The 26,935-nt window shown below is 39.7% G+C and overlaps 1 protein-coding gene across 9 annotated transcripts in view; it reads right to left on the reverse strand.

Annotated features, from left to right (window-relative positions):
* The window catches only part of LIMS1 (LIM zinc finger domain containing 1), a 217,674-nt gene that overhangs the window by 31,707 nt on the left and 159,032 nt on the right, over positions 1-26,935 (reverse strand). For 4 of the 9 annotated variants that reach the window (XM_078147357.1, XM_078147356.1, XM_078147358.1 and 1 more), the window contains one exon: positions 3,520-3,679. In XM_078147357.1, coding sequence (XP_078003483.1) covers positions 3,520-3,679 — 160 coding nt within the window. Of the gene's footprint in view, positions 1-3,519; positions 3,680-11,247; positions 11,556-26,935 lie in introns of those variants that run through there. The other 5 variants (XR_013483337.1, XM_078147360.1, XM_020979494.2 and 2 more) reach the window with 4 other exon arrangements.

Raw genomic sequence — 26,935 nt, forward strand, 5'->3', positions numbered from 1 at the left:
CTACCTTCTTCTTCATCCTGGACTCCTTCACTTTCCCCTTGTTTTTCACCTCTCCTTTATGTGTTGCCTTGCCCCACTAGAATGAGTTCCTTGAAGGTAAAGTTTTTTTTTTTTTTGCTTGAAGAACTTAGAGGGAAGCCTGGCCCATAGGAAGTGTTGAATAAATCCTCTATATATCCACCTTTTTCTTCGTGACTTTATCAGCTCCTATGAGTTTGATTACCATCTCTATGGAGATCAGATGTATATATCCAGTTCTAGTCTCTCTACTGAGTTCCAGTCCCACATTGGTACCGCCTACTGTACCTTTCAAACTGGATGTCCCATAGATATCTCAATTTCACCAAGTCCTCAACTGAACTCATTATCTTTCCTTTCCAGCCAACCTTCCCCACTTCTGTCAAGTGTACCACCATCCTTCTGGCCTCTCAGGGTTTCAACCTTACTTTTATTCTCAGATCCTCAGTCCCTCTCACCCCACGTTATCAAGTCAGTCGCCAGAACTTAATTTTTCACCTCCACATTATCTCTAGCATCTTGACTCATCTTTGTACATACAGACACCATCTTACTTCAGGCATCCATTGCTTTTTGCCTCAACTATTTTAGTTTGTTTGTTTTTTGTTTATTTTGGTCTCCCTTCCTTAAGTTTTAGTCCACTCCAGTCTTTTTTCTATATGGCTATCTACTTGCTAACATTTTATTTAAAATTTTTGCATTTTTTTCATTAGGGAAATTGGTCTATAATTTTTTTTCTCTGTTTTGATTCTTCTCAGTTTAGGTATCAGCACCATATTTGTGTCTCTATATCAAAGTGATTTTCTTTAAACAAAGGTCTGACCAGATCACTCTCCTATTCAATAAATTTCTGTGGCTACTTATTAATTCTACAATCAAAAATAAACTTCTCGTGGCACAGTGGATAGAGCACCAATCTTGGAGTCAGGAGGACCTGAGTCCAAATCTGGCCTCAGACTAGACACCTGACACTAGCTGTGTGACCCTGGGCAAGTCACTTAACCCCAGTTGCCTCACCAAAAAGCAAAAAATAAAAAAAAATTATTAATTATTAAAAATAAACTTCTCTGCTTTACTTTCAAGGCCTTTCACAATGTGACCTCAACTTATGGTCCTAGGCTTACTATATATTACTCTTCTATTCATATTCTACAGGTGGCACAAGCTTGGAGTCAGGAAGATCCAAATTCAAATCTGGCCTCAAACACTGACTAGTTGTATGACCCTGGGCAAGTCATTCAATCTCTATTTGCCTCAGTTTCCTCAACTGTAAAATGAAGATAATTTGATAAAATGAGCACCTTCCTCTCAGAGTTGTTGTGAAGATCAAATGAAATAATATTTGTAAAAATGTTTAGTACAGTGCCTGACACAGAGTAAGTAGGTGCTATATAGAAGCTTATTCCCTTCCACTACAGCCAAATGGGACTTCTCTCCCACCTCTGTGCCTCCACCTGCCTGGAATGTGCTCCTTTTTCACCTTGACTTTACAGAATATCCTTCTCTTCTTTTCTTTCCTTCCCGACTTGGCTTCAAGCACCTTTTACACAAGAACTTTATATAAGCTCCTTTTACACAAAACCACTCCTGATTTTGCCAGCTGTTAAGGCCCTCTTTTACTAAAGCACCTAGTACCTACTTTGTGGTTATTCTGTACATATTTATATAGTATGTACATGTTTTAAGTGCTTGCTATGTGCAAAGGACTATGCAGAAGTGATGTGTGTTTCTGGGAGGGAGCGGTGGTAAAAACAGAAGATAGTTACTATAATCTGCACAACTGTAGTGACCACAAATACCAACCCCTGAACAAATTTTTTAAAATTATGAAGTGAGTTATGTGGATTATGGGTTATTGAGTCATCTCTCATCTGTCTCTGACACTCCTTCTCCAGGGATTCAATTTGGCAAATGTTTTGTGGGCATGGCACTAGCTGTGGTATTGTTGGAGATTCAAAAGAGATGGAAGACATAATTCTAGCTCTTGAAAGAGCTGGCTGGGAAAATTTTATATCTATATCTATGTATGCATGTACACACACACGTATGTATACACATGTAGGTGTGTATGCATGTACATACACATGTACATGTATATGTGTGCATAGAAATCTACATAAATAAAGTTTCCCATATACATATTTGTATGTGCACATATTTATATTCATATGTAAATCTGTACAGGCACATGGGACACTTAAAGGTTACTTGAAGGCACCACAGGAAGAAGGGCTGAGAGCACATAGGGAGAAAAAGCAATCACAGGACTTGGGTTCCATTCCTTGCTCTACCACTCACTCACTCACTAGCTGTGGGACTTCGGAGAAGATCCTCCCTGGTGGTCAGTTTCTTCATCTGTAAAATTAAGAGGCCAGACCTGATGATCTCTAAGATGCCTTCCAGATCTATGTCTACCCATCCTAACACTTAGAGCCAGAAGGGACCTTAGAAACCATTTAACACAATCATTGTTTTACATATGGAGAAACTGAGGCTCAGATAAAAATCATAAAGGTCAAAGTAGGGTTGTTGCTGTGTAGTTGTTTCAGTTGTAGCCAACTCTTCATGACCCCATTTGGGGTTTTCTTGGCAAAGATACTGGCGGGGTTTGCCATTTCCTTCTCCACCTCATTTTACAGATGAAGAAACGGAGGCAAACAGGGTTAAGTGACTTGCCCAGGGTCATACGGCTAAGAAGTATATGAGGCCAGATTTGAATTCAGGAAGATGAATCTTGCTGACTCCAGGCCCGGCACTATATCTACTCTGCTACCTAACTGTCCCTCAAAATGGGGTAGGGTTAGTTAATAAAAGTTTTCTGAAGGAATTTATTTTTGAAGCAGATCTGATAGAGAATAAGGAGCATGGATAGTTGGAGAGGAGGTCAAACAACACTGTAAGAAGGGTAATTGGCAAGGCGGTGAAACTTAGAAAGCTAAATGCACGTGGCAACAAACAGTATGGTTTGATTTCACTACACTGGCCATACTGCGGAGGGAAGGAGAATTAGAACAGCTGATGGGGTCTCAGATGCTCACAGAACAACACGCTGTGGGAAACACTGGGGAAAGACACCTTGGGGAAGTGAATAGAGTCCTGACTTCAGAGTCGGAAAGATCTGGGTTCAATTCTTACCTGTGACACAGAGCTCTGCCTAAGGTGTAACTTTGCAGTGCCCCAGAAGACTTTCCAGTGGCAAAGAAGGTATTGATTTACCTTGGTGGAGAGTTTCCTCTATTTATGAAATCACAATTCCAGTGAGACAGAGACAGAGACAGAGACATACACATACAATGGGAACTCAAGCAGGTCAATGATATACTATATCACTGCAGTGAAATTTAAAAAAAGAAATTCATAGTTTCTTCTCAACATCTTACATTTGCTGCTCATTAATACCTAACATGTACCAAGGACAAAGCACTGCATTTATTATTTTAATAAATGTTAGAGGCTGGCAATCAGAAGCAGAGAAAAATTTCTATGTCAGGGCTGGCTCACCTCATAGAATAGGCCTTCAGGGAACTGCTGGAAGCACTGGGCGCAGACGAAACACTGCTCGTGGTACAGCTCGCCATTGCTGTTCACAATCTTCTCGGCAGGTGCAAAGCCTCCTTTGCAGCGTTCACATAGGGCATTAGCCAGGGCATTCGCCATATTGCTGTAAAAGACAAGGGGAGGGGGGGAGACACACAGAGACTGTGAGACTTTTTTCATGCTTAAAGATATACAGATAAAATGGAATGCAAAACACGATCATACGATTTAGAGCTAGAATCTCCTTCATTTATACTTGGGAAACCTTAGGCCCAGGCAAGTGAAGAGATTTGTTTTTTGTTGTGGGTCAGTTGTTTCAGGCTCATCATGAACCTGTTAAGGTTTTCTTTTTTTGGGGGGGGGAGGCTAGGCAATGGGGTTAAGTGACTTGCCCAGAGTCACACAGCTAGTAAGTGTTATGTGTCTGAGGCTGGATTTGAACTCAGATCCTCCTGAATTCAGGGCCAGTGCTCTATCCACTGTGCCACCTAACTGCCCCCTTCATTTGGGGTTTTCTTGACAAAGATACTGGAGTAGTTTGCCATTTCCTTCTCCAGTTCATTTTACAGATGAGGAAATGAAGCAAACAGGTTTGAGTGACTTGCCCAGGGTCAGACAGCTAGAAAGTGTCTGAGGCCAGATTTGAACTCAGAAAGAGGAGTTTTCCTGACTCCAGGCCAGGTGCTCTATCCACTACATTACCTAGCAGTCCCCAACTTACACAATCAATATTGTTGTGTAAATTATACATAAACATCAAAAATACTTTTTAGAAAATATCCCCATTACTAATATGTTTAGACTGTAGTGGACTTGAATCTATGGTCTCTAATCTCTAGGAATTTACATTAAAAAATTCAATCAACAAACATTAAGTACCAGGGACTGTTAAATGCTGGGGACACAAAGACAAAAAGAAAACCATTCCTGCTCTCCAGGGGTTTATTTTCTAATGAAAGGATTAAGATAGATAGCAGAGGGACAGCTAGGTGGTACAGTGGATTCAGCTCCAGCCTTGGAGTCAGGAAGACCGAATTTCAAGTCTGGCCTCAGACACTTGACACTTAGTAGCTGTGCGACCCTGGACAAGTCACTTAACCCCAGTTGCCTCACACACACACACACACACACACACACACACAAAATTAAAAAGATAGATAACAGACATAAATAATAGATAGATAATTAAGTACAAAGTCCATACAGGAAGAAATGCAAAATAATCTTGGGAGAGAGAAAACACTCACAACTGAACTAGAAAGACCAGAAAAGTAAAGTTTCTAAAAAGCTGGCATGAGGAGGGAATATATTCCGTGTGTACAGTACCTCTCCCCACCCCATCCTACCTGTAGGTACCCCAGAAGAAGGTGGCAAAGAAGGTATTGATTTGCCTTATGAAATCACAATTCCAGTAAAAGAGAGACACAAATACACACACATTCCCCCCACTGCATAAATACATAGAGGTTGTCATGTTAGAGGAACAGCTGGAAGGTCAGCTGGGATGGAATGAAGGACATTCACCAGATGAGGAGTGATATGAATTAAGACTGGAAAAGTAGGTGGGAGTCAGACTGTGGGGTGTTTGAAACGCCAGGCTTAGGGCTTTGTATTTTATCCCTTAAGTAATAGGAAGTCGCTGAAGATTTGCTTACCTGTGTTCAATTTCTCTTAATATAAATAGGCAGATAATACCTGCTTTGGCACTATGTAAAACTAGAAGGGTCAAAAGGAAAAAACCCTGACTACTGAGCTATCAAATGAAATCATCTCGAAAGTTTCTTTTCCCTAATAAAAATGCTAACAAGATTCCAAAATGGAGTATTATTGCCAAACAAAACAGGTTATAGGGGTAGAAATCTTTGCTTTAATTCAAGTGGCTCCTTTGTTTGGAAAACTGAAAAAACTACTGCTTAAGTTACTATTTCCATTTAGTAATATTATTAGCTTCCCATAAGCTGCTTTAAGTCGAAAGAACAACGAAGTGAGGTAGGTAGTGTAAGTACAACTATACCCATTTTGCAGGTGCTGAAACTGGTGTGCTCATGTTCACCTGGCAGAGTCCTCATTCCAACCTAAGTCTCCTGACTCTTAAGAACAGCGTTCTTTCCTCTCTAGCATTCTTTCCTCTGCTGCCTCTCAATAATAACTTGCATTTATATAGTGCTTTAAGATTTACAAAGCACTTTGCTCACAAGCCCATGGTAAAGGCAGTACACATATTGTCATTTTATTGAAAAGGAGACTGGGGTTCAGGGAAGTTAAGCAATTTACCTGTGGGTCCAAACTATTAAACCCAAGATTCAAAACCCATGTCTCCTGACTCCAATTTCAGGGTTCTGTTTCCTACACAAGGAAGCCTCTGCACCTAAAGTTTCCAAGAGCCCACTGTTCTACTGTCTAATTGTATTATAACCCCACACTTAAGCACTTTAAAAAATTACAATATACACTGCTATCTTGGAGTCACACAATTTTAGCATAAGAAGCCTAGAGAATCTTTTCATTTTATAGGGGGGAAAAATGAGGCCCAAAGAGTCAAGCGATTTGATCAAGGTTACCTAGCTTTTTTCCCCAAACTAGTGCTTTTTTCTCCTCTATCCTAACTGTATCATGTTTGAAGGTCTAGGTTCCCCTACCCAGTAAGCCCTTTGTCAACAAGGGAACATGTCTTACTAGCTGTGTGACCCTAAGCAAGTCACTTAATTCTGTTTGCCTCAGTTTCCTCATCTGTCAAATGAGCTGGAGAAGGAAATGGCAAACCACTCCAGTACCTTTGCCAAGAAAAACCCAAATTGAGCCACGCAGAGTTGGACAGGACCTAAATGACTGAACAACCCAGGGTTGTTGTGAGGATCATGTGAAATAATTGTAAAGTGCTTAGCACAGTGTAGGGACTTAATAAATGCTAGCTGTTATTAGCTAATACTCTTTGTTTAGAAAAATATTAGGGATATAGAGAGTACTCAATAAATACGTGTCAATTGATTGATCAATCAATTTCAAATTCTATCAAACCAAGTACTCCAATGAAATCTATAACCTCATCAATTTGGACATTGCCTTCCAATGACACAGATCAAAACCCATCCATGCCAGCCCATCTGGTATAACTCTTGATCCATCTCCTCCTATAAGTTTGCCACGGGCATCTACCCACAGTGCTACATCTGCCTCCCCTTTTTCAGACATCTTGAAGAAACCAGTGGAACACTCTTTTTTGATCGTACATTTCCCTGATGATATCCTTTCCTCCAGTTTTCTTTGAAGTTCCTTATTTGTTACACATTACAGTTAGCTCACACCCATGATGTACATTGCCACCACTCCCTGCGCATAATCATTTTCAATTCTTTGAGGACTATTGTGCATCATGATTCATTCTTACATGACAACAGCAGTAGGATATCGGTATTAGACAATGGGCCTTTGTTCCTGGGAGCAGTCTGGGGTCATTAAAGAAGCTCTGCAATTTCTTGAAGATAATAGTCTCCTAAATCACACATATCCTGGGGGGAAAAGATGAGCTATCGTTATAGTGCTAGCTATGTGACCATGGGCATGTTATTTTTGTTCCTTTATTTATTTATTTGTTTATTTATTTATTTTTTAAAAGAAACTAGGTCTCCCTATCTTGCCCAGGTTGGAAATATAGGTGCTATTCATGGGCCTGATCCCACTACTGATAAGCATGGGAGCTTTGACCTGCTCTGTTTTGGAGGCAGGCTGGTTCACTTCTCCTCAGGCAACCTTTCACTGTATTTTTTTTTAATTTTTTTTTAAGGCAATTGGGGTTATATGACTTGCCCAGGGTCACACAGCTAGTAAGTGCAAAGTGTTTGGTCTGAGACTGGATTTGAACTCAGGTCCTCCTGACTTCAGGGCCAGTGCTCTATCCGCTGCACCACCTAGCTGCCCCTCCTATCACTGTATTAATGTAGAAGGTGGGGACCTAGCTTCCTGTAGCTCAGAATACCAGAATTCAAGAGATCTATCAGCCTCGGCCTCCTCAATAACTGGGCCTGTGTCTCCACATCCACCCACTTTATTCTTCTAGGATTTGGGCTTCTCATTTATAACATAAGAAGTCTGGCCTAGGGGCAGCTAGCTGGCGAAATGGATAGAGCACCAGCCCTGAAGTCAGGAGGACCTGAGTTCAAATCCAGCCTCAGACCAAACACTTGACACTTACTAGCTGTGTGACCCTGGGCAAGTCACTTAACCCCAACTGCCTTTAAAAAAATCTACTGCTACCCATTTTTCCTTTTAAAGGCATCATAATAATAACTTACATTTATGTAGTCATTTGCAAAGTGCTTTCTTTACAATATCCCTATGATGTAGGCAGTCCGAGTATTATTGTGCCCATTTTACAGAGGAGAAAACTGAGGCTCGAGGCTCATGGAGTGAGCCCAAGCTCACGGAGGAAGCCTCAGTCATGACTTCAACTTGATTTTCTGACTCCCAACACCAGTACTCTTCCCACTATACCACCAAAAGTTAAAATCAAACCCCTCCATTAGCCAAAAAAGATGAAATATCATTTTCTCCTTCCTATGGAAGCTAGACCTCCAAAAAAGTGACAAGAAAAGGGGGGGGGGAAGCAGTTATAACAAACCAACAAAAACCCCTATACGAAAAAAGGACATTTTTTCCTAAAAACAATTCAGCCAACAGCAGCAACTCAGGTCAACAGACTACAAACCACAATTATAACCATAATGAAAATAATCTGCCGAAACATTACCTTGTACTTATAGGGTTTCGTGCTTTCCAAATAGCTTTCCCGTGTTTGAGTCAACCAGAAAATATTTATTAAATGATTCCCAGGGGAATTGCTTCTTATTTCCATTTACAATAGATAATAAAAAGGAAGCGCAGAAATGTTAAATAACGTGCCCTAGGTCATACAGTTTGATAGTGACAGTTTATCTGGATTAAATTCAAGGCTGATTCTGCCTCCAAGGTCTCACTTACGACTTTTATAAATAATTAGAAGCTATAATGAATTCAGCTAAGGATTTAAAACACATGTCAAGGTAAAGAGTTTTCTACCCTTCCTCATCTCCCTTCCCACTCCCATCCCAAAAAAGGGGGGAGAGGGGTGAGGAAGAAGCAGGATCATAGTCACAATATGCCTCAGCTGTATGGTACACTTCCCGTCCCCCTCCCCCGCCGTAACAATATGGTCCATTTTTTAGTCTAGCTGAAATGAAATCCGTGTGAAAACAGTGTAAACATCATCCCACGCCTCCTACAGGAAGCCTTTCCCAGCCCTTTTAATTCTAGTGCCTTCCCTCTCTTAATTATTTCCTATTTATGCTATATATAGCTTAGTTGTACATATTTGCTTGTTGTCTCCCCCATTTGATTGTGGGCTCCACTAGGGTAGGGGCTGTCTTTTGCTTCTTTCTGTATTCCCAATGCTTAGCACAATGCCTGGCACATAGGTAGCCAGGTTTGAAGAAATATCATTGCTATATATGATACATATCACATGATATGTAAATATTATTGCTACATATCATAGTGTAATTTTTGTGATAGAAATAATCAGACAATGAAGGATCACCAAAGCTGTCTGGTATCAAGGAGAAATCAAATGAGAGCTCACAGAAGCAATATGGCTAATTATAATCAGTTAATTTGCCAGGATGTGAAATCAAAAAGTGTTCATGCAAGAATTCCTGTGAACACTTAAACCCTCAGGATAGAACCTAAAAATCTACCACGGATTAAGTCAATTTATTCTAAAACAAGGGTTACTTATATCTAGCTTTCCACATTTAAATGTGCCAGCCTTCTCCCTTCCATTTGTTGTAGCTTTCTGAAAATAATAATTATACATATTTATATAGGGCATACATTTTACAAAAATATCATTCATAGCAACTATGCAATAGATAATATAATTATAATCACCTTTATTTTGCAAATGGAGATCCTAAAGCTCACAGAAGCAGAGATTTAGAGCTTAAAGGGATCTTGGAAATTACCTAGTCCAATTCTCTTATTTTACAAAAGGGTAAACTTGGACTCAGAGAAGTTAAATTATTCACAAGGATAGTTAGAGAGTAAGGCTAGAAAAGCCTAGGCTTTCTGACCCTAAATACAGCACCCTTTCCACTGTACTATACAAAATTAATCAATAATTCAACAATAAGCACTTATACAGCACTTACTAGCACAACAGGCTCAGATTAAGCATTTTTCTGGTTTTAATCAGAACATCACATAGCTCTGGACATTATCTTCAGAATCTCCTGAATAAGACACCTTCCACTCTCCTCTGTAAATCTGGGAGGTCCCTGGATGTAGAACATTGCATATAGATAGTTTCAGATCTCCCTTTCCCCATATTAGATCGGTTTTTGTTGATTCTTTTTTTTTCCCTCTTGTCTCATTTTCTTTCTTTAAAATATAGTCTTTGCTACATGTGATAGCTCTCTGGGAGAGTTGAGGAGGTATGGTATACTAGAGGTAGAAACAAAATAAAGCATGTCCCAAAAGTCTCAATGAAGTTCTAAGTTTCCAGCAGGTTAGAACTGCAGGGACTTTTGGGATACCTTGTATATGAATAAAAAATAATTTAAAAACACAAATTCATTGGATAACACAAATCCTGATCACAATATAATGAAAACAATCCCTAATCTCTCAACAAATGAAGCTGTTAAATGGGACGGACAGGTTACATTCTAGTACTGGAGAGCACTTAATGATCACTGGTAAGGAAGAGTTAGCAGCTGTGAAGTGTGGTAAACCATTCAAACAACAAAGTCATTAATTTAATCTTTACTCATTTGGAATTTTTAATAATACAAAATGTGTAATCATTTAACTTGGGCCTGCCAGTTGTTTATGTCTGTACTACTGCTGAAAAAAAGTGAGGGGGCCTTACCTAGCAGAGATATTTTACTTCCATAATTGTGATCTCATTAACGTGGGCATTCCTATATCACTGTAGACTGCTAATCATCCATGCCTTCTCATCTTTTGTGATTATAGCCCTTCCCTTTTCCCATTAATCCTACACAAAAGATCTTAGGGTATTATTTATCATATAAACTTTAAAAGCATTTACTTATAGGTAACCAAGTTGGCCAATCATTAACTATTTTTATTTATTAAATGAAGTCACCTAAGAACCATTACTAGAATACAGCCTAGTTCTAGGTACTATAGGTAGATATGTATTGTGGACGAAACATATTAAAATATACAAAATGTACAAAAAAGTACAAAAATACATTCTTGATAAATATGCTGTCAGAGCCTCTAAGTGATTATCCCTCGAACTTGCCTTGAAATTTAACAGTGTCTGAAATGCGCAAAAATTTTAAGATCTGACATCTGAAAATATAAGATACTTTGGAGTAAACATTTTTTCATCATACTATAGAAGAAATGAAAATTCATCTTTGCTGCTATCAACCTAGTGAAAAAAAGCGACTACCCCATCTAACCTAAGAGTACTTTTATGTTAACGGACCACATTAACTAGCAAAACCAAGAGAAATTATCGAAGGCACAAATCCATCAACTTGTTAACAGTAGGCATATTTAGCAATGCAGCACCCTTCAAAACCATTCCTACAAGGACACAATGGCAAAACAGCCAGTGAGTTTAAAAGGCTGAGAACACTAGATTCCCATCAGTAAAGTACCCACCCTGGCAGAGGGGAAACTTACAATCTTGCATAAAAGTCACAGAATTCCTTGTAGACTTTTATGTCACTTTGCCTACGCTGCAGTTTGGACACAGCCTTCTCGCCTTCATTCTCATCAGCATCGTGGACATCGTTAATTACAGTCTGTGGGATTTCTTCGTTTTCTGGAATGACAAAGGGGTGTACCCTGCCTGGGAGTGCCATCCTGAAGCAGTAACTTATCTGAGAGTTCTGATACCGGGACAGAAAGCTGCAGACTACATCCACCAGCGGGAAAAACAGTGTACAGGACTTCCCCCCTGATTCCCAGCAATGGGATTCACTTCCACTGTTTACACGTCAGTTAGGCAGGCTTTATAAGGGCTCCGCAGAAGCTTCAAGTTAAGAGCCCAGAGGCACAGTAGACAGAATGACAAGGTATGATTTACTTGAGCTTGCTGGAAGCCCTACACATAGCACTCCATTAGAGCCAGCACAACTCAGGGAGGAAGGGCAGTCTTCACTGTCTATTATGGACCATGAACATTCTACCACAGCACAGTGGAAGTATTTTATGGCCAACCAAGACTCAGTCACACACACTCACTCTCTCTCTCTCTCTCTCTCTCTCTCTCTCTCTCTCTCTCTCTCTCTCTCTCTCTCTCTCTCTCTCTCTCTCTCTCTCTCCCTCCTCCCTCCCTCCCTCCCTCCTCTCTCTCTCCTCTCTCTCTCTCTCTCTCTCTCTCTCTCTCTTCTCTCTCCTGTCTCTCTCTCACACATACATTTATTTCCAGATTCTAAAACTAAACTCAAATAGAAACAGGGACCACTAAACCACACATAAGGATTCTACGTGGCACATACTGACACAGAAAACTACATATTAACATTATCTCTGTTTTATTGTATTGCTCCTGAGTCACAAAGAAGTTAGTTTAAAATTTAGAGAAAAGAGGAACCTCTAATAGGCTGCTTCACCTGCACCTTTTTCTTTGGTATTTCACTTCTATTTTTTTCTACAGCTTTGCCTATGATTGAATCCTTGCAAAGCTCCCAATCAATATTTCTTAATAATTCAGTTATCTCTAGGCCTCCATCTCAAAGGCTCCATAAGCAGCCAGCACAGGGGCAGTTTTGTAGGCGATTACTCAGTCCCTTCCAACACACATGCCCAGCACTTGGCTTTCCGCTTTTACCATAGGGACCTACCCGTTTTAGCATTTTGTGCAACAGATCAATTTGCCCCACCCCAAAGGTCTGTGTTATGGCAAACAATAGTCAGACTTGTGTTTGTTGGTGTTCTTTAAGACATTCTCTCCAGATCTAAATTCTTACTGCCTTTCTTCTTTCTATATGATTGATAAAATGTCTGAATTTTATCAAAGACCCCCTGGTCTCTGACAGACAAAGACAAAAACAATGAAACAGATCAAATATATTTCTACAAAGAAGCTTCTCATGATTTGCAAAAAAGATACTCTGTGTGTGTGTGTGAGATGTGTGTATGCATATATATACATACACATTAATTACATACACATATTAATATTGTCTGCAACAAATTTATCACAGGTTATTCTCACTTGTACAAAATGAACATCTGAGCCACCTTGCCCCATCACTTGGTACACATTCAAGAAGTGCCAAATTGTTTTCATATTAATTTAAGTAAAAATATAATTATGAAGGCAAATCTACTATGAAATATAATGTACCCTAAAGACAAATTTAATGTTTCATAATAATCCATGGCTCTCCTACAATCAATTTAGATGATTGAGGGTTGACCACCTAGAACCTAAAGAAGAAACAGATTGAAACTGTGGAAACATTTAGGTGGTGGACAAAATTCTGGACTTGGAGTCAGCAAGAACTAGGCTGAAATCCTGCCTTAAGATATGTACTGTCTGCGTTGGCCTTAGGCAAGTCACTTAATTTTTCTAAGACTCAGTTTCTTCATCTGTAAAATGGGGGTATTAATCTTAGAACTAACCTTATGTGACTGTTGTGAGGCTCAAACAAATATTTAAAGCATTAAAAAAAAGTCAGCCATCATCACCATCATCACTAGGGCCAGTGAAAACCTGAAATTTATCATGTGGCTCATAGATATTCACTGTAATGTTAAAAAAAAATGGATTCCATGTTTGACTTAGCAAGGACTACAAAATATATTCACTTGTGAGCAAAATGTTTGTCTATGTGAGGCAAGTTATCATAAGTCATTTATAAGATTTAGAGACAGAAGGGGCCTCAGTGTAATACAGACCAACATTCTCATTTTGCAGGTGAAGAAGCTTGAGATCCAGAAATTAAATGACAACGTCATCAAGACAGTAAGTGGGAGAACTAGGATCTGAACCCAAGTCCTCTGACTTTAAAGACAATGTTTTTTTTTCCCCACAGCACTATTCCCCTCCCCCCACAACATTGCTAATAATCCAATAACTCTTCAAAACACATGACAGTTTAAGATTGGTTAAGAAAACAGTAAGTTAGGTTGGTTTAGGCTGGATAATATTATGGAGTGGTAGGAAGGGCTAGAAAGGTTAGTTAGCCAAACTGGGGAAAGCCTTGAATGCCAGGTCTTTGTAGCTAATGAATTAAACCTTTTAATTTTCTTTTCTTTTCTTTCTTTCTTTCTTTCTTTTTTTTTTGAGCAGGGAAGTGGCATGACCAAATTTATGCATTAGGAAAATTACTCTGAGGGCATTATACAACATAGAAGACATATTAGGAGGTTACATGAATACTTTAAGGAAGAAGTAACAGGGATAGGAACTGTACTTGTGAGCTCTTTGGTATGGGAAACTCACTCTATCAGCACTGCACTGAGACTAAGTGACTTGTCCAAGGTCACACTGCCAATATATGCCAGAAGAAGGATTTGAATCCACGTTTTCCTGGCTCCAAGATCAATTTTGTATTCAATATACCATGCTGCCTTTGAATTCTGGTGGTAGTGGTGGTGAAAAAGAAAAAAAAGAGAGATACTAGAGAAGACAGAACTTGGTGACTTGATTGAGAACAGAAGACTTGGAAGCATTAAAGATGGCTGAAGTTTGGAGCCTGGGTATCCGGGAGGATGTTGGTGCCATAAATAGAAAATAGGAAAGTCAGGAGGAGCAGGGCAAGCTTTTGACCATCATGAAGGGTTTGGTTTTGGACAAGTTGAGTTGGGATGCCATCAGGGTATCAACAGGCAGATAGATATGTGGTTCTGGAGATGTTGGGAAAGATTGGAGGACACAGTACACTTGGGAACTGTCCACATAGATGTGACAGTTGAAGCCATGGGAATGGATGAGATTAACCAAGTCAAAGAGCTGAGGGATAAAGAAGAGGACAGCAGATGGAACTTTGGGGAAGACCCATAGTGAGGAAAGTGAGGAAAAGGAGAGAAGCCAACATAAAGGGATTAGTCATAATTGAGGAGAACCTTTGTAGAAACTATTGTTATTGAGCAAAAAAATGTCTCTAAGGAAAAAAACCCCACTATTGTTCACATTACATATTCTTATTTCTTAACAGTTCTTGCTACGAGTTATTTATCATACAAGAACTTGGGGACCTGCTGCTACGTGCCCAGCTCTCTGCTATGAAGATATGTAAGGTCCTAAAGTTAGCCTTCAAGAAGCTTACACTTCTGCATAGGGAGAAAAACACATGATACCACCAAAGAGGGCTGCTAGGTGGCACAGTGGATAGATAACTGGGCTTGGAATCAGGAAGACTCAACTTTCTGAGTTCAAATGTGGCCTCAGACACTTAACTGCTGTGTGATCCTGAGCAAGTCACTTAACCCTCAGTTTACCTCAGTTCTTCATTTGTAAAAATAAGCTGGGGAAGCAAATGGCAAACCACTCCAGTATCTTTGCCAAGAAAACTCTCAATGAGATTCTACAGAGTCGGACACATGTGAAAACAACTGAATAAAAACAACATTAGCCACTGAAATACTGCAACCACATAATGGTGGAGCTCCAATAATACTAAAAGGGCCAAGGTTTCTCACATCCTGCATAGGAAAGGACTGGGATCAGCTCTTCTAACACTGCAAAGTTATATGGCCTTACTCTCCTCAAAAGCCTGTTTAAACTGAAAATTCAATTCAATTAATCACTCATTTCATCTTGATACCATGGATTAGAACCAAAGCAAAAGGTTTTTTTAAGGGCCTAAATATTTGAGTCATTATTTTTAACAAGGCATGGAAGAAGATGAGGGAGTATTTAAGGCCATGTCAATAACAATTGCTGAGGTTCAAGTTTTCAAATCCAAACATTTTGTGATTTTTAAAGCTTTTCTGGCACCTAATAAAGTCAGCTAAAAAAGTATAAACAATCTTTTCAGGAGTAATTAATTCTGAGAGAAATATTTATCCCAAGTCACTTGATTTATGGTACTACTGCCACTGTAGCAGTACAATCAAACCAACAGCTGTTAGGGGAAATTAACAAAGGAGGAGGGGGATGTATTTCTGAAGAGAACTGCCATTTTGGGCTATCCTGTATTTGCTTTAGCAGAAAGTAGCAGTAGGGGCAGCTAGGTGGCGCAGTAGACAGAGAGCACCAGCCCTGAAGTCAGGAGGACCTGAGTTCAAATCGGCCTCAGACCAAACACTTGACACATACTAGCTGTGTGACCTTGGGCAAGTCACTTAACCTCAACTGCCTCACTTAAAAAAAAATAGTAGCAACGGCATCAAATATGCTCTGTAGAATCACTGAATCTGAATTCCAGAGCCAAGTTCCATTGGGGTTCCAGAGATTGGGCCAATAAGAGTTCTATCCAAGAGTAACCTAAATTGACCTTTTTATCCATTTGCAAAAGACTCTCTCTCTACACTCGAACAGATAAGTTTGGGTTCAGATCAAGCCCAGGCAATAAAGTATAAAACATCTAAACAGGTAAGTATATGCATACCTGATCATTTGAGCAGGATGAGAATCCTCATAACTAGGAAGATCAAGAAATGTTTCCTATAGGAAGTAGCACGGGAGCTGAACTTTGAAGAAACTGAAGGATTCTAAGAGACATAGGTAAGAGGCAGTGCATTCCAGTTGAAGCAAGGAGAACTATCTGTACAAAGGCACAGGGAAAGAAGATGGAATGTCCAGTTTTCGGGACAGCAAGTAGCTCAGTCCTACTGGAAATGTAAACATCCATGAAGCGGAGGAGGAGAAAAGAATTCTGGAAGGGCAAGCTGAAGCCAGACTGGGCAAGGTTTTAAATGTTACATTAAGGAGGGTTCATTTTGTCCAAGAGGCAACAGGGATCAAATGAAAGCTCTCGAGCAGTAAAGTAGTAACATGGTCAGACTTATGGTTTAGAAAGATTATTTTGGCAGCTGTCTGGAGGATGGAATGAAGAATTCCAGAATCTGAGAGTGAGAATGGACCTCAGTAGTTGGCCAGTCCAACCTGTACCTGAACATGAATTCATTCCCCCTGTAATACACCCAGCCTGAAGTCCTCTAATGATGGCAGCTAGGTGGCGCAGTGCATACAGTACCAGCCCTCCAGTCCTGAGGGCCTGAGTTCAAACATGAGCTCAGAGATTTACTGAATGTATGACCCTGGGTACGTCACTTAACCCCAATTGCAGCGACCCCCCAATAAAACCTCAAAAGAGAATGAATCCACTGTCTTTCAAAACAGTCTGTTCTATTTTTAGCTAGCTCTAGTTATGAAATTTTTCCTTATATCGTACCTAAAACTACCTCTGCAAATTTTTTCCTATTGCTCCAAGTTCATGAACAAGTCTAATCCTTTCTTCCACATGAGAGCCATGACAATTCCGTTAACTGATCTTCAAATGGAATAAATTCAAAGATCTCTGACTGACTTCCTTTGGTACTCTCTGGCTCATCACCAATCTTGTTAAAATATTAAAGTTAAGTGGTGTTTGGGAAATCTTTTTTTTTTTGACTGGCTACACGTGTTTGTAATAGGGACTGTGTTTTCCTTTCATTCTCAATGAGCAAGAGGATTGGAATGGGAGGGAGAGAAGGTAGGTTTCAGCCAATTGAAAAAAAATTAATTAAAAAAAAAGAAAGCAGTGTTTGAGCTTTGTCTTGAAGGAAGAGAGGGTTTCTAAGCAGTGAAGAAAAGGAGGTTCATTACAGCCCGGGTAATAGCCAGAAAAAAATGCAGGGAGGAAAGATGAAGTATTCTAGGTAAGGAACAGTGAGTCTAGACGGCTCTGCTTTCTACATGAAACCTTCCTTTCCTGCTCCCCACAATTACTAGCATACTCCCTCCCAACTACCTTGTAACAACAAGCAACACCATCATTCAGTCAATAAACATTTGTAAAAGAGCCACTATGTGAGTACAAAGAAAGACAAAAGATAGTGCCTATTCCCAAGGAGCTCATGGTCTAATGGGGGACATGAAAGCAACTATGCACAACAAGACAGAGATAGGATAAATCAGAGATAAATCAGCAGAAGGAAAGTATCAGCAGTGGGAGAGGAAATGAGAACTACCTAGTATTTTATTCTTTTCATTTTTATTCTTCATAGAAGTACTTGTCTCCCCAGATAGCATGCAAGTTCATATTTACATCTTCAACAACCAGCACGGCTGATAAAGCACAGCAGGCACTTAATAATCCTTATTGCTTCTTTGACTGATAGTTTGCTGACACACTCAAGGTCAACAACCATTCACGAGGCGCTTTTATGTGCCAGGCTCTATGCTATGTGCTGAGGACACAAAGGAAGGCAAAACATGGTTCCTGTCCTCAAAGAGCTTCCATTTGAATGGAGGAGACAATATACAAACAATCTTACCGAAGGAAATCCCTTCCAAGAACAGGTATCACTTTAACTTGAATTGCCCAATCAGAAGCACCTTTTTAAGAAATGGCACCATTTATTAAAATGCCCCTAAATAGCACTGACTGAATTATTCAACAGGACCAAAGTGTATCTCTCTCTACTAAATACTTCATCTAGCAGGTTTTAAAACTCAGCTCAATTGCTTTAGGTAGCTGCCTATAAAATACGTGTGTGTGTTGTGTGTGTGTGGGTGTGTGTGTGTGTGTGTGTGGGTGTGGGTGTGGATGTGGGTGTGGGTGTGGATGTGGGTGTGTGTGTAGGGAGGTGGGGGGACTCTTATATAGGCAAAGGCATCAAGTGTTCTGCAAAATGTTTTATTTTATTCCACAAATAGATATGCATCATACCCGGATCTCTGAACTAGGTACTTGGCAATAACAGCTGCCATTGGGCAATGTAATTGCCCTGCTGGAACCAAACAATCCGTCTTGCTCCAGCTCAAAGCTTCTGTGTCATTCTGGGCAGCCCAAAGTGACAAAATATCCCTGCTTAGTTTCTGTGTGGTCAGACTGAACATTTTCAGTGTGATTTTCAAACCCACTCAAATGGAAAGTTTAATCTCGAACTTCCCCAGACAGCTCAAAACAGAAGCAGCATGACATGCAAATAAAGATACTGCAATTGGAAAATTCTCTCTTGTTTCCGTGGTTCCAACACCACACTCTGTTTTTTTCTCTCTACAGACAATAAGAGAAAAGACTTGGCCAGAAAGGAGATATTAAGATTTAATTGGTGCATATTCTTGACTTTTTTTATCCTAAAATGATTTCCAAAAAAGAAAAGCCTTCTTCTTCTCCAAGAGGATTTAGGGTGGGAATATTTTCCTCTTCCCTAACATTTTTTTTTTCAAAAGTTCAAAATGATGAAAATTATTTATTTTAAAAATAGTATTATTCTTTTTTAACAGTATTTTATATTTTCCAGTTACATGTAAAGAAAGTTATCAACATTCACTTTTATAAGAGTTTGAGTTCCAAATTTTTTCTTCTTCCCTTCCCCAAGACGGTAAGCAATCTGATATAGATTATACACATACAATCATATTAACCATTTCCATATTAGTTACAAAACAGTACTATTCTTGATAGTTGATTATTAATTAGCATTCTCAGGGCATAGCAATATTTTAAAATAAAAATCCACAATGTATAATAGGAAACTGGTTTAAGTGAGCAGGAAAATTCCTTAATTGATACAGATCAAAGAAATATAGTAACATCCCTTTCCCTAACAAAAAAAGGCAAAATGCTTATATATAATAAGGATTACTAGTCTAAAAAAACCTTAGTTTTAAATCCCTTCCTGTTCTCCTAGGTCATAACCCCTATTCTGATTTCATTGTTCTCTTTCTTCAGTCTTGACCTTATGGTCAGCAATTTCAACAAGGGACTTTTTCTCTACTCTTGAATTCCCCCTCACCCCGCCCCACTTTATCCTCAGCTGTTCCTACCCTGCTAATTCTCAACCATGGGTCAGCCCACCACCACCACCACCACCACCACCATCTGCCTTCTCTATATCTGCTTCCAAGTCACTAAGCAAGGCTATAGCAGATACTTGACCACACAAACTGCGGCCACTCACAATACATTTATGTTTAGCTAATCATAACTGGACCCTCCTCACTGCATAGCAAGCATTCTCTTGCCTTTAACTTATGCCCTATCATACTCTACAGAGTGGCTATACCAAATCATTTTCTTTTGTCCCGATTCCATGCCTCTCCTCTTTCCTTCTCCCCATCTCCCTCCCTCCCTCTCTGCTGATGCCCTCATCTCTTTACTGAGAACAGCGTTGTCGTGGAGCATGAGCTCTTTCAATTTTCTTTCATTTTCCTTCTTCTACACCTGAAAGCCTATATTCTCACCATTCTTTTCTCTGGGCTCAGTGAATGAAGTAACCTTATGTCTTTGTCAGGACTACCTAATCCCTTTACTTATGTTCTTGGTCTCATCCCTTTCCACTTTTCCTGGAACCTTGCTCCACTGGAGCATTCTGACCATTCTCCCCACTCTTCCTTTTAATTTCTCCCTCTTTATCAGATCCTTCTCTGCCACCTACAACTCAGCACTCTGCTAACTTAAAAACTCACCAAATAACAAAACCCACCTTTTTCCTTGATCCTGGTGCTCCTTTCAGTTATCCTATGTTCCACCTTCCCTCCCCCCCCCACTATGAAAAATGCTTGCATTTGGTTCTAACGGGAATGGGTGGGGGGGAGAGGAAGAGAAGAGAATAAGCATTTATATAGCACCGGTTATATGACAGGTACTGTGATAAATATTATCTCATTTAAGCATAACAACCTGGGGAATTAGGTGTTGTTCTTACCCTAGTTTTACGGTTATGGAAACTGAGGTAAACAGAGGTTAAGTGACTTGCCCAGGGTCACACAGCTATTAAGTGTCTGAGACTGAATTTGAACTCAGGCCCAGCACTCAGTCTTATCCACAGCACCACTTATCTGCTCCTAAATCATCTCCTTCATTAGTTCATTATCCTCCTAGGGTTCTCTGCCTGGCCCCTTTGTTCTTCTTTCAGAGAACCCTCCCATTCATATGCTCCTTTGGCTTCAATGATCACTTCTACACTGATAAATCCAAAATCTCTTCTCTTTCCACTGAACTCTAGTCACGCATTTCCAAGTATCCTGTGGGACAACTCCATCTGTATCTCAAATACAAGTCCTAGATTAAACTTATTTTCTCTCCTAAACATTCCCTTTCTAACTTACCTATTTCTGCTGATAGCAGCATAATTTTCAATCACCTAGACTAGCAATCATAACTTTTTCCCCTCTCCTTCTCTGAACCCCACCCCATCCAATCAGTGGATTCTTTTTTTAACTTTTTTTTTCAATTGGGGTTAAGTGACTTGCCCAGGGTCACACAGCTAGTAAGCATCAAGTGTTTGGTCTGAGGCCAGATTTGAACTCAGGTCGTCCTGACTTCAGGACTGGTGCTCTACCCACTGCACCACCTAGCTGCCCCCTAATCAGTGGTTTCTAATAATCAATCTTAGCTATTTTTATATTAGCTTTTTCACTCTCAGTGTCAACATCCTAATTCAAGCCCTTGGATCACCTCTGACCTTGAACTGTCATCTCCCAAGTGGTCTCTTTGCCTCTAATTCAGGGATTCTTAACCTTTTTGTGTGCCATGCACTCTTCTAGAAATCTGATGAAATCTGTGAACAATTCCTTCTCAGAAAAAATAAATATATATTTTTAAAAATTCACAACTGGAAAGAGATTATAAATTTCAATTATAATTTAGCAGGAAAAAAAAGACGCAATTTTTTTTTTCCCATCTAAATTTGAGTCTGATAAATCTAACCAATGGACTTCAGGTTAAGCACCCTTGTTCTGACCTCTCTCTCTCTCCTCTCAAAATTTAGGCAAACATTTTTTGTTGCCATAATAAACTTCTCAGTGCACAAGTTCATCCATGCCACATTGCCCTGTTCAAATATAAACCTCTCAGCCTGACATTTTGCGCCTCCTCCATGCTATTCCTAACCTACCTTTCCTAACATTGTTTCACGTGCACTTTGGGCTCTGGCCAAATTTTAACCCTTAGCTGTCATCTTGAACTTTCTTGCCTCATTTATGTTCATGTAGGCTTTTTCTCCCATGCCTCAAAAATACATTCTCTTCCTCTCAGCATATTGAAATAATCCTCTCCCTTCAAGGCTAAATTCATTAATCATTTTCTGGTCTGAACATAATCTGCCCTGTGCATCTAATAGTAGCCTAGGGTTGGGGCAGGGGGGAGGGAAGAAAAAAAAAAAGAAATTTACATGTACTTTATATTTAAAAGGAACAGCAAATTGTACATAATACATTTGCAGTTTCATGTGCAATCATCTTTTTTATTATACTATATTATGAAAATGCTCATTTTATTCCATAAATTAAAAATAAGTAAATAAATGTTAAAAAAAATATATTTGCTGAACTCAAGTGCAAAATCAAATTTACAAATTAGAGTACGCCTTTAGGGGAAAAGAATCAGATGATGGATGGGCTTTATCACAAAGAATATAAAAAACCTGTAAATTTTTGGGAAATTCATTCAACTTTTCCTGCACCTATTAAAGAAGCCCTATCTATCTATCTATACACACACACACACACACACACACACACACACATATGATTACTTTAGAGAGAGAGAGATGTTGCTCACTAGTGATATACATGTGTAAAGTTTCCTTTCTCAGGACTTAAAGAATCCTAGTTTGTCTTTCTCTTATGCTAATCACATTCTAGTTTCTTGTAGAGTTATTTATGTATAATCCAACTCACCCTAACAATGAAGTGAGGGACTGTCACTTTCTCCCCACCCCTCAGCATAAATACCCTGCATATGGTGGCAGCCATGGTACCATCCAAGGAATACTGCATCTGAAGAGAGAAGACCTCAGGTTGAATCCAGGCTCTATTACTTACTAGCTGCAGAACCATAGGCAGATCACTTCATCCCTCATGAACTTGTTTCCTCAAGTGTCAAATTAGGACAAAACCACTTATCCTATCTACCTCATAAAGTTATCCCCCAATAAACAATCAAATGAGATAATTTAACAAAAGTACTTTGTAACTCATAAACCACTTTAAACTTCTAGACTTCAAAGATTTGTCAGCTCCTTGAGGAGCTTGCCTTTGTATTCTCACAGCCTAGCACACCACAGACACTTAATAAATATTTGCTAAATGATTGGTCGCCTTCATTAGAACCTAAACTCTTAAAAGAGTAGGGATTGTTTCATTCTCTGTATTTGTATCCCTAGCTCTAACAGCAGTGTTCGTGCATTATTGTTGTTATGAGAGTTGTATCTGACTCTCCGTAACTCCAGTCGGGGTTTTCTTGTCAAAGATGCCGGAGTGGTTTGCCATTTCCTTCTCCAGCTCAGTTTACAGATGAGGAAACTGAGGCAAACAAGATCACACAGCTATTACATGTCTGAGGCCAGATCTGAACTCAGCATGACAAGTTTTCCTGAGTTCAGGCCCAGTGCACTACCCACTGTGCCACCTAGCTGCCATGAATGCATAGTCAGGGCTTAAAAATACTTACTGATTGATTGACTGGATATTCACTTCAGGGACACAGATTAAAACCCCTCCTTATCTTCGCAGGCCATTTGTTGAGTTGCTATGGTGGCCAATCCTGTGATAGATGAGTTTCTCTGAATGTGGCTAGGCTGGTTCTCTGAGAACAGACACAGGCTCTGTCTGTCACCAGGTCCATAATTAAAACATTTCCATGTTGGTAGGAGCTGCTAAGCCCGTTAAGCTTACTGACACAGACTTAAGAACTTAATGTTACCTCCATGCTACCATGAGGCATTAGAGCAGGGCTTCCCACAAGAAGGAACTACATAGCCACCAGTTATTACCACTGACCTCTACATTACTGCCACATGTGATGCATGATAAATGTGGACTTTGGAGTGGTACACGAGCTGCTAAGCCTTTCCGAATATGCCTTCTGCTTATTCTACACCTCCATTTATGGCATGTGACCTGGGTCTCAAACACTGCAAACAGATCATTCTGCCATTGATTACATTCAATTTCAGAGTGTCTGAATGCCTACTATTTTCTTGCAGTAGCTCTCGCTTGAAGATCTCAGTGCAGGTTACTAACATTAGTCTAACATAACAATAATTTGTCCATTGTCACTATTAGTAGAAGTCCAACAAAACAGGGCAGTTCATGCTAAAATAACCCCGGTTCATCTTTGCTGTAATAGACTCTGGAGGTAGGGGTGTAGAGGAGTCGGGAGAAGGGGAAGCAGAGCCTTCATGAGCCTTCTCCTTGGGATGAATCTCTTTGAGATTAATAGCCCAATGTTACAATAGGGATTTTGGCCAAAAGTAAAACAAGAAGAAGGCAAGACTTTTGGCAGTTCTCTCAAAGTGAAAAGACCTGGGGGGCAGCTAGGTGGAGCAGTGGATAGAGTGGTAGGCTCAGAGTCAGGAAGATTCATCTTCCTGAGTTCAAATCTGGCCTCAGACACATACTAGCTGTGTGACCCTGGACAAGTCATTTAACTCTGTGTCTGTCTCCGTTTCTTCATTTGTAAAATGAGCTGGAGAAGGAAATGGCAAACTATTCCAGTTTCTTTTGCTAAGAAAATGGGGTCATAAAGAGTCAGAAACAACTAAAGAACAACTACAACATGACACAGTGGGTCAAGTGCAGGATTTGGAATCAGGAGGTCTGAGTTTGAATACTCGCCTCAGATGCTTATTATTATTAATAATAAATAATTAACATTATTAATTATTATTATTATTGATCACAGCAAAGTCTACTTCACCCAAGAGCCTCAGTGTCCCTATCTGTCAAATGAGGATGACAACGCTTGCTTACTTACCCTTACAGGGTTGTTGAGATGAAGGCACTTTGCAAACCTTAAAGTGTCATATGAATGTGAGTCATTACTATCATAGTTATAGAATTTTTAGAGCCATAAGGGACTAATGAGATGGCTTAGCCCAATTCCTTCACTTAATAAGGGAACCGGGGGCTAGGGAGGTTATGTGATTTGTCTAGGATAATGCAAGTAAGGGGAGGCAGAACTAGGACCAGAACCCAGCTGACAGATTTCTAAGATTCAAAGGCAAATATTCAGCATGTTCCTTATTATGTGATTATTCAGTTACTGGGAATCTCAAAATGATAGTAATTGCAGCAACAGTTCATATGTGAATAGCATTTTAGAGTTTACAAAGAGCATTTCTCTACTACTCTGTAAGATGATTAACCCTGTTTTATGGATAAGAAAATGAATGCTCAGAGGTTGATGACTTGCTCAAAGTAACCAAAAATCCAGTACTGAGTGACAGGTCTGTCAAACTCACATAGAATAGGGACCACCGATCCTTACAGATCCCTGCTATCTGCATAGTGCCTTCATTTTAAAATGTAATTTTATCTATGTTTTATTATACTTTTATTTACTTTGGTAAATATTTCCCAATTACATTTGGATCTTGCTGGAGTGTTGCTTCACTTTTGATACCTCTGGTCTAAACGATGCACTCACTATTCCTTGGTAAAAGATTATTTACTAACTCTATTCTGTTGTCTTCTCCACCTACCCAAACCACACTGGTTCTTAAAGGCCGGTTGAAGTCTCATCATTAAACCTTCTAGGACACTAACAGCCAAAACTGATTTTCCCCCTTAACTTACTAAAGGCAGTGCTTACACAGGACTCCCATCATATTTTATTCTCTGTTTCATTTGTGTTTGATCTCCCCCAAAGAGAAACCAAGCTCTTTAAGGACAGGATGTGAATTTCATATTCTCTATATGCCAGATAGGGAGTCTAATAAGGGCTAAAAAATGTAGCAGGTGACTCTAGGAACAGTGGGTGGGAGTCACAGTGAGGCAGATTTCAGCTTGACATAAAGAAAAACTTTTTAATCATCAATAAGCTCCTCATAAGTGGAACAGGTTGCCTGGAATAGTAATGGACTCCCCAATCCCCAGCAGAGACTGAATGACTACTTGTATTCTAAAGGGGAATTTCAGCTACAGGTTGGACTAGATGAAGTCTTCAATTCTGGGGTTCTGTGAATCGAATCTTTTGTAAGGAAAGAGTTTTCTGACAATAGGAAAGGAAAACACCAAAGGAGAGGTCTAAAGGAAGCCCTTTCACATTTTGTGAAATCAACAAGGCCTTCATTGCTGTAACACTAAGGAATTCTTCTTTCCCAAAACAATGGCAGCAGATTCTCTGAGTCAGCAATCACGTTTCTGGGTGGGGTGGCAGGAACACAGACAGGCAATAGGCAGCTTTTGACCTTGGTGTGCTTCAGCATGAATTCTCTTTTTGGACAAGTGATGCAATTTGTTTAAATAGTAAACACACTGTATTTGTATAGCACTTCCTGATTCCTGGAGATTTTGTGCAAAAATTAATGATAACTAAGTCTATCCTCATACCTAAACAGAGAATCTAGGTTAAGTAGATATTACCATCACCTCCTATTTAAAAAAAAATTGATACATTTCCTTTTGACAGATATTTCCTAACAAACCCTCTTTTAATATATAACTTGGGTAGACACAATTTGTTGATTGTTACCAGGAAGGGAAGGGTCCTATAATTCTGGCAGTATGATGCTAATGTTGATTTTCTTTGACCAGAATTTTTTTTTGCCTTGTTCTAATGTTGCATGTTGTTTTTTGGGCTCTACTTTCTTCCCTGTGCACCACTTAAGATCTTAGGATCGGGCTTGAGTGGAAGGAACCTCAGAGGTCGTCTTGCCCAAGCCCCTCATTTTATGGATGAGGAAATTAAGACCCATGGTCAGGAAGCATCTTGCTCGATGTTTCACAGGTAAGGGCCAAGTTCAGAATTTGAGCCCTGGCTCCCTGACTATAAATCAATCAATACACATTTATTTAGTGCCTACTATATGCCAGGCACTAAGTAATGGGAATACGAAAAGAAGCCAAAGATAGTCCCTGCCCTCAAGGAGCTCAAAATGTACTAGAAAAGTGACAGCTAGGCGGCACAATGGATAATCGAGCACTGGGCCTGAAAAGTCAGGAGAACCAGACTTCAAAATCCAGCCTCAGGCATTTACCAGCTGTGTGACCCGGGCAAATCACTTAACCCTGATTGCTTCCAGCCCCCCCTCCCCAAAAAAAAGCTAATGGAGAAGAAAATAAGCAAACAGATATATACAAACAAGCTATATATAGGATAAATAAGAAATAATGAAGAGAAAGAAAGTTCTAGAATTAAAAGAGATTGGAAGAGCCTTCTTGTAGACTCAAGTTCAAATCTTAGTTGTGATCCTGAACAAATCCCTTAAGCTGTTTGCCTCAATTTTCTCATCTGTAAAATGGGGATAATAATAGCAC

Source organism: Phascolarctos cinereus, unplaced genomic scaffold (genome assembly GCF_003287225.1).
Source record: "Phascolarctos cinereus isolate Bilbo 61053 unplaced genomic scaffold, phaCin_HiC Scaffold_7;HRSCAF=346, whole genome shotgun sequence".
NCBI classification, from domain to species: Eukaryota; Metazoa; Chordata; class Mammalia; order Diprotodontia; family Phascolarctidae; genus Phascolarctos; species Phascolarctos cinereus.